Here is a 9432-nt window from a genome sequence, read left to right as displayed (position 1 = left end):
CTCAAAGGTTTGTCGTTACTTCATTTATTCATGCAACTAATTTTCTTCAAAAATAATCACATTTCACTGCAAATATACAATGTTTCAGGTTCTTCTACTTTATTTCATAAATTTTTAAATATCTTTTTAAAATTCTGTCCTTACATTTTTTTAGAAGAACTGGGGTGTAGGCCAGAGGAGTGAGGGGTGAGAGGATTCACTAGAGACAGAGTGGAGAGCTGAGCAGGTGGATCGACTGAAATACACTGCTGAGGGAAGCAGCCGGCAAGACACAGGTCTGCTGTGCCATTTGGGTTAGCTCCCTGGCTGGGGACTGAACTCAGGCCATAGCAGTGGTAAAGTTGAAACTTAACTCCTAGGCCACCAGATTGGCCATGTCAAGTACTTGTACTTTAAATAGACTGCTCTGGGATGCCCAGAGATCTGTGGCGGCTGTTGTTACCATGGGACATGAGGCCAATGTCAAATGACCAATTTCCATGTGAACTTCCAGGTTCCAACCTAATTAATATGCTTGTGAATACATTGAATAATTATTTTCTTCCACAAATTACTTTTGATAATGTTGCATGAGAATAAGAGGGATTGTTCTTAATGACAATGACAATGAATTCACTATTGCCCGAAGCCATCGCCTCCTCCTTTTTCAATGACCACCATTCTCTCCTGAATGGATGCAACAGCCTCCTCACTGGACTTCCTACTTCAGTCTTTTTCCCCACCTCTAACTTAGCATTTGCATGGCTAACCAAAGTGTGTAACTTTCAAAAACACACACATAACTATGCCAATCTCCATTTAAAATTCCTTTAGTGGCTTCTCCTTGACAGAGAGATAAAGCCCACACTCTTCAGGATGGAAATCTGGGCACTCCATCTTTTGTGTCTGTCATTTCTCTGGCCCCCCTCTCCTGTCACTCCTTAGAGAATATTCCCTCTGCCTGAAACTCTTTCCTCCCCTTATTGATTCGAAAGGCTTCTATTCATCCTTCAAAACCTAACATATTATTAAGATTAATGGAATAATCCATGAAAAGAGCTTTGGAAAAAATAAAAGCATCCCATCACAGATAACAGGTCCCCCAGCAGACCTTCACTCTTACTACTTCCCCTCCAAACTGATTCCAACTCTCCATTTCTGTGCTCGATCGACTTGCTCCAGAGTCTTGTGTTGTGTTTATCTTCTTGCAATTCCTTTTCTATATTTTTATGTCTGTCATTTCCACTAGCCATGGAGCTCCTACCTCATATATTCGGCTTTCCATCCTTTCTTCAGCTCCATATCCCCAGAATTTAGAGTACAGTCTCACTCAGAGGCAGGGCCCATAGTACTTTTGAACTTCATAACCAAAGAGTGACAATGATGATGCACTGGAATACTGGGCTATTCTCATATTTTTACAAGGGCATCTTTCTTATATAATGCTTACACAGCATTAGAGATGTTTACACAACTATAAGAATCACATGAGAGGACTCAACAGGTGCTACAGAGAAGTTCCATCATCCGCAACCAGCTTTTTATGTACAACCTGGAATTCAGAAAAATCATATAACACCAACACTGAAGAAATGTACTCAGAGGACAGATGCAAACTGTCAACCAAGGATGGGAAAATATAGTGGTGACTGACTGAAAAATCTACCACAGACGACTTCTGGAAAAGATTTTTAATTTGATTATCTAAACCAAAGTGTAACAGTTGTGTTTTTAATTAGGACGTAGTATTCACTTAAAATTGACTGAATGCATTCAGGGAAAAAGATCTGGATGTTTTCAGATTATAGTTAATGTAAAAAAAAGTGAAAGTTTACGTCCAGGTGTAGAAATCGAGACATCTTTGAATTTCTACAAAAATCTGTCTCCACTTCTGTGATCAGCCATATCAGCACACTCCTTGAATATGAGATTAGCATGAAGCATGTAATTTCGAGAGAATTTCCCACACGTGATCTCCTTTGAGTCCAACAACAACCTTGAGGTCCACAAAGCAGTGGTTATTAACCCCCATTCAAAGCAGAAAAAAATGGAATTTGGTGAAAATAAGTAACACACCAAATTGTGTATGTAGTGGCAGGTCCACATTCATTGAATGGAAAAATAAAACATGCATAAAAACAACTCAAATCTGGTTTGGAAAAAATGGAATGAGTATGGCAGAAGGCAACTGGTCACCACACACATTTCAGGTAGAAGTATATTTAATCCGACACTGAGTGGCACTCAGAGACATTATTGACCCCGCCAAAAAAAAAAAAAAAAACTAATGAGATAATTCTTTTCTATTAAAAAGTAATTTACAGTTAACCCTCAGAGTAAAGAATTGAGTAAATAATGTGGTATGAGAGATCACAAACTGAGAAATATATACCATCTTAAGTATTTGCCATTTTGCCCATAACTGCTAGACACCCTAAATTTGAGAAAACAATTGTATTTTAATTGTGGCTGAGGATTTTTAATATAACTAATACAACGTTTTATTATAACTAATAATACAATATTTCTCATAGACATTCATTTTTCCCAACTGTTTGCAAAACATCACAGTACTGAATACAGGTCCCCAAAATCTCAGCATGAGTCAATGAAAACATCCCATTGGGACTGGCTCTGCTCGCTGCTCCAGCCATCTTGGACGTCACAGCTGCTTACCCCTGGGCTTACTGTTCTCAACATCTCAGGAGACCAGTCAAGAAGGCAGAAACTGAAAAAAATTAATGATTCTGCCAATTACACAGACATGGCCAAGCCCAGAGTAGTGAGGGGGTTGTATAACCAGAATCTTAGTTCCAGAGTCTTCAGTGTTACGGGCACATGGACTTTTCCTTCCACCAAAGGAACATCCGAAGGAGCCCAACCACCAATGCTGGTCTGAAGCATTTTGGATGAGTTCAGAAGAAAGAAAGTGGCTGCTGAATACTCGTGACATCTAGAGATATTCAGAGAAGAAAGGTGGGTGATCACGGACAGGGGTGTGTATAGATGGAGGTTATAATGTTCCACAATACCAGCCATCTCTAGTTAGCCTCTACTTGGGCTTGACTTCTAACTGGAGACGCCGGTGCTGTGTAGAATTAGGAGACCTGGATTCTAGTTCAACAGTATTGCTGAGCATCTTTGTGTATCCTGGATCTTTGTATGACTAGCTCCTCTCCAAGTGGATTCCAGCCCTTAATGTCTAATCTAATGTCAGGTCTTCAGAAAGGATTTCCCTTCCATGCTGCCTAATGTTTCCATTCCAAACACTCAGCTCCCTCTATTCTATTAGTTTATTTTATTTTCTTTTTAATTACTTTATTTTAGTTCTTAATTTTTTTGTTTCTGTGCTGTCCACCTCTTCCTTTCTATTGCAAAGTTTACGAAAGTGCTCCTAGTGCCTAGCTAGCACATTGCCTGAAACACCCCAAATACCCAATGAGTATTAGCTGAATGAATGAAGGCTTGTATGACCCAAAACAAGGCACTTACCTCTTCCATAGCTTTCTATTCATCATGTGTAAAATTGAGAGAAACAGTCCTGATTATTTCTAATATTAGTGCAATAACAAGGAAAGGATAGATTTTGCAAATGCCCTAAATAAACTTTAATAATTATCACAAATTATATGACTATATTTCAAAATGACAGCATGGATAAAACAGTAGCATTACAATATTGCAAACCTCCATATGAATGTAGATTCTGCCCTGGACTAGCTATGAGACCCTGAGCAAGGTATTGGAAAGCTCTATGCTTAGACCATCTTGTGGCAAGGCAATAATAATTGTAGTTGATACTGATGTCCCTATATCTGATCATGATAATATTCACTTTTCATGAAAATAGACAATACTTCACAGGGGAAATGAACGTAAATGCTTTATATCAATCACCCAACAAAATATGTAGCATTTTTTAGGTACACTATTATTGGTAGATATTAATATATTCAGGATATTAGCTAAAAGTTTTAACAGACAGTACTGTATGCTGTGAAAATTTCAGTTCCCCAAAGATGGTCAGTAAGGTGAGTATAATAAAATGCCAACCAAAAGCAGACAGCCACATCCTCAGAGTAACAGAAGGGCACCGGGCATTAACTGCAGTTTGCCTCATGCTAATCTAGTTTTCTCTTCCAGGGTCTGTCTCAGAACCCACAAGAAGATGGAGGCCAGTGTTGTGAAAGACAAGGTGGGCTGGGAAGTCCCAGGGCTGCACTCAGGGAGGTGGGGGCTCCAGGGCATCAAGTTTACAATTGTTATGGAGCTTTAGAACAATTTACTGGGCTAGCCCTGTGCATGCTTCCTGAGTATCCGTCCTGACAATATTTACACTTCAGAAATCATTTTGTGAGGCACATATTAGATCTTTGCAGCAATCCTGTGAGATCAGAAGAACAAGTGTGATTTATTCCCATTTCACTGATGAAGATCTTGTGGCTCAGAAAGGACTTTCAAAAGGCTATATAGCTGTAAAGCATATGGACTCAGATCTCATAACCTGGTGGGTGACTCTAAATCCAATGATACAAATCCTCTATGTGACATTGTAGTGTGTCCTTCAGTATCTCAGATCCCAAGCAGAAAAACAGTATTAAAATAAACTATAGTCAGACATTGAAAATCTCCCTGGTTAACAGAAAGTGTAGACGTGACCCTAAGCAGAATGAATGTTGTGATTTTTGAAGGAACTTTGGGTGAAACTGTCCACTGTGTCCTGATGAGGACAAAGATTCCATGTTTCTGGAGGCTCTTAACTCCCCCATGTGTCGAATACTGTAGATGGGACCCTGAGTTCAAGGTCTGGCACTTACACGAAATCCTGGAGCGGGTATGGACAATGTCCTTCCCTTCGTTTCCAGTTCTCATAACCAGTATTACAAGACTGGTGTTTTAACCCTGTTATTATTTATTTGAGGTTTAATTGACAAATAATTGTTAAATTTCCACATAATGATTTGATATTCTTTTGCATTATCCCTGTTTACAGAGAGACAAGAGAAAATACTATAGCCCAAGGTCACAAAGATCACAAATAGCACTTTCCTACCCTTTCTTTTGACTTCAGAGACCATTAAATCTTCAAGTACATCGAACAGCCTGGATGGTGACAAGAGATGAATGGACAGGATGAAATTTTGGCCAAACTTGGGCACACACATCGTGTCACAGCCCGGGTAGCCAGGGCAGCCCCTCACCTCTGTTTAAGGACTTCCGCTCACCCTGTCTCACTGTGCTCATGCGTGTCCTCCTTGCAGACTTGCAGTGGCTCAACGGGAGCGAGCAACAGCAGCACATGGAGTGACTTCTTCCTTATGGGCCTCACAGATGACCCTCAGCTCCAGCCCCCCCTCTTTGTCCTCTTCTTCTTCATCTACGCCTTCACGGTGGTGGGAAACCTGGGCCTCATTGTCCTCACAATGGTCAGCCCCCAACTGCACACTCCCATGTACTACTTCCTCAGAAACCTGTCCTTTCTTGACTTCTGTTATTCTTCGGTCACAGTCCCCAAAATGTTGATGGGGTTCTTCTCTGAGTGCCAAAGCATCTCCTTCTCTGGTTGTGTGATACAGAATGCTCTCTTTGTGGTTTTTGTTGTCACTGAGTTCTTCCTCCTGGCGTCCATGGCCTATGACCGCTATGTGGCTGTCTGCAGTCCTCTGCTCTACCATAGTACCATGTCCCCACGACTCTGCCTACAGCTAGTACTTGCCAGCTATGCAGTGGGCCTGATTGAGATGGTGTTTGGCACAAGCACACTTTTTCATCTGAACTTCTGTAGGTCCCATGTCATCACCCACTACTTCTGTGATGTCCCTCCCCTTTTAAAACTCTCTTGCTCTGATACACAGATCGTCCAAAATATCCTCTTTGCCTGTAGTAGCTTTAATGTGTCTGTATCTTTGACAGTCATTTTAGTGTCCTACACATATGTCTTCCTGGCTATTTTCAGAATCCACTCTGCCACAGGCAAACACAAAACATTCTCCACTTGTGTTTCTCACCTGACTGCTGTCAGTCTGTACTATGGAACCACCGTGTTCGCCTACTTGCGTCCATCCTCTGAGTACTCAGGAAGTAAGGGCAGTCTGGTTTCTGTCTTCTACACGGTGGTCATCCCCATGCTCAACCCAATTATCTACAGTTTCAGGAACAAAGATGTAAAGGAAACATTTGGGAACATCTTCAAGAGGATCCCTCAATTCTCTCTCCCCTTACCCAGATTTTCATGATGTCCTTAGAATGGGAAGGGGAGGGAGGGGACATATTGTTGACAATTGACCATTTCTCAGATATTTCTCTAGAAATTCTCAATGTAATATGTCTTGAATCTTCTTCACAGTTGTGGAAGTTAAGTATTATATTTACACTAATAGGTGGGAAAGCTGAGATTCACAGAGGCTTGTTGCTTTGGGAAGTTCACATATATTGCAAACATTGGAATTTTGATATCAGTTCAGGACTGTCTCATACTGAAACTCTGTTTCTATCACAATCCACTGTTTTAGCACAAGGGAAGATGCCTCCTTCTCTCTGTACTCCCCAAATCTAGGCTGTCTGGTTACTTTCATGCTTAGAAAATCCTGTGTCTCAAATTTACAGTAGATTTAGCCTCTGAAGATGCACAACTTATTCTCTACCTGTGATTTTGTCCATGCATAATCAGGTCAGTAAATTTACTGAATACTTATTGTATACAGCTCTTTACTGCAGAAAGTGGTGGCAAAGGATTCCAAGGACAAATCTATGCCCACTGCCTTTTGTCAGCTTCAAACTCAATTGCAAGAGAGAAGATTCTACCCAAAACAGACAACTGAGTTTTCCTTTAAATTGACGTTTATTTATTGAGTGCTTTCTGTTTGTAAAATTCTAAATCTGTTGTCTCCTAATCCTCTCCCAAACTTTATGAGGTCGGTAGTATTTCTCACATCTTACAGTTGACAACAATAGAGCTGTAAAGAGTTAAGTGAGTCATTCCAGGAAAAACAACTAATAAAAAGTGAATGCAGGATTTGATTCCTCATGTTTTTTGAAAGATCTTTAGTTATTTCCACTCTGATATATCATCTACTCAATTTCCTACTGAAAAGCTCATCAGTGAACACCAAAGAATTTAGACAGTGAGACTGGATTTCAGTGCATGGCAAGCCAGATAGATTGGGTTCATAGAGAACCTCTAAGAAGAGATGAGTGAGAGGAATAATGCCTGTTAAGGGTGAGAAGTAGGAGCAATGAGTGATAGTGGAACCAATGAGGGGAACTGAAGCTCAAAGTCTGAGACAGAATAATCTAGATGCCCAAGGCTCTTGTTTGGCGGCAGCAGGGTGGAAGGCAAATTTAGAAGCAAATGTTATTGGTAAAATGGGGAGATGGCTGATCAGAAAAAATATATTAAGAAAATGGGGACATGATTGGGCAGGGTTGATTGTCCTTTTATTTTTTTTTATTTTTTATTTATAAGTATTTTACATTATTTTCATTCATAAACATTGGTTGCATTTCCCCCTCCCCTGCCAGGTGTAGTCCCCATAGAGTTTCCTTCACCAGTGCACCCGTGCACCATCACCCCAGTCCCCTGTGCTCCTCCCTCCCTCCCTTTAATCCCTCTCCACCTCCTCCCCTGCAGGATGTTTCTTGTTTATAATGTCACCTTGTTATTGTTTTGTTGTGTTTTGTATTGGTATTATTTTTCCCTTGATGTCTTACTTGTAATCTTCGTTGTAGATTTCTTACTTTCATCTAAGCAATCCCCTACTACCGTATGTGGGATACAATCTACAAGCGTGATTTACCTAATTTGACCCAAAATGGCTTTGTGTATACATGGCTGCTTAGACTTGTGGTAAATTGCCAAGTTTTGTGGAGGCCAAGACTTCCATAAGGCTTTACCTTGTTCTCTGTCTATACTCTGTATCTTCGTATTGACCAGATGACGGAGGAATTTGAGTTCTTTTCCTCAAGGGATCACCAGGAATAATTCTTAACTCACAACTGATGCCAAAGTTAGATTTGGAAGTTTAGCAAGTGTCGTGCATGAGCTCATTTTGGTCTATAGGCACCAAATCTAAAGGGTGTGCTTCATTCCTAGCACCTTCCTGTTGGAAATTCCTTTGTCCTACAGCAGGTTTCCTCTAGTCCATCCTTTGGACAATTGTTGTAGACTCCTAACCAGTCTGACTGCCTGCAGGCTTGCCCCTGACCAATTCCCTTGCCCCCATTCTGGTGCTTTATGATTATCCTAAACAGAAGCTTGACCCAAATACTGGTGTGCTTCACACTCTTCACTGCTTCTCATTGTCCCCAGAATAAATACCAAGTCCCTTAATTTACAAAGTCTCCACAATCAGAATCTCACCTTTCAAGCCTTATCTGTCAGAACTTCTGTACCTTTACCCACCTCATATCCTCCCCCTTGCACTCATGTCCTCATCCACATGCCTTCACTGTTCATCAATGAGGATTTCTCACTCATCTTTCTAGTCATGATCTGCTCCGGAGCTAACAGGAAGTGTTCACTGCTTTCTTGGAAGTTGAGGGACAGTGATTGAAGCATACGCTCACCTTATAGTTCTGGATTGTCTTATTCCATTTCACATTTCTTATGCCCATTTATTGCTTCTCTACTAGACTGTATGCCATGGAGTAAGGACAAAGGTGTCTCAGAGCTACGTAACCACTTTGCTGGCAGGAAATATTCATTCAATAAATGTCCATGGACGAATAATTAACCAAACGTCCTGTGTCCGTGGTTTGTGTCATGGGCATTTTGTCACTTCTGGACCCACTGAAATGTCCACAGGCTTGTGACTAATCCACCTCCCCCACCAGGGCTTGGGCTTACTGATATTACTCTGATGTACAAGAGAGTAATGACCAGCACCTCTGGGTTAGTGAGTACCTGCATCCCCAGCACTTTTTTGGTTTTTTTTTTTGTTTGTTTTTTTTAAAGGATTTGAAGATTTTTTTTATTTATTTATAAAAGCACTGGATACAGTCAGAAGCACGGGAAGGTGAGAGAATTCACCAGAGCCAGAGCGGGCAGCAGAGCAGGCAGGAGGACTGAAGTACACTGCTGAGGGGAGCAGCGGGCGGCAGGAGAGGTTTGTGCCCCATGTGGGATCCTCCTCTGGTGGCCTGGGAGTAGCCGGGGAGCTGCTGGCGATAGAACCTGCTCTGCAGTGGCTGCGGGCAGCTTGGAAACACAGCGCTCAAACGCTGTGCCACGGGGGAGGCCCAGTACCTGTTATTTTGAACCCCATGTGTATCTCATTTATAGACAAGAGAGGGAGGTTCTGAAAGATGCAGCAATTTGACAGGAGAACCTGGAAAAACGTTGTTTTTGTTCTGCAATTAAGAACACAACACTCTCAGGAACAATGAAGCACTTAAGAACATGTAATATTAAATAACAAAATTATGAAATTTGAGCTAACACATACATATAATTGA

The 9432-nt window shown here is 41.1% G+C and overlaps 1 protein-coding gene across 1 annotated transcript; it reads left to right on the top strand.

Moving 5' to 3' along the window:
• Positions 1 to 5099: 5099 nt before the first annotated feature.
• On the top strand, positions 5100 to 6215 carry LOC311187690 (olfactory receptor 5AR1-like; the record flags this gene model as incomplete). Its single annotated transcript, XM_084259018.1, has 1 exon — positions 5100 to 6215. The coding sequence occupies one exon, from the start codon at positions 5100 to 5102 to the stop codon at positions 6213 to 6215; it is 1116 nt and encodes a 371-aa protein (XP_084115144.1).
• Between the last annotated feature and the right edge of the window lie 3217 nt (positions 6216 to 9432).

This window comes from Talpa europaea, assembly GCF_964194135.1.
Source record: "Talpa europaea genome assembly, chromosome: X".
Lineage (NCBI taxonomy): Eukaryota > Metazoa > Chordata > Mammalia > Eulipotyphla > Talpidae > Talpa > Talpa europaea.
The sequence above is the reverse complement of the archived record's forward strand: the minus strand, read 5'-3'. Positions and strand labels throughout refer to the sequence as shown.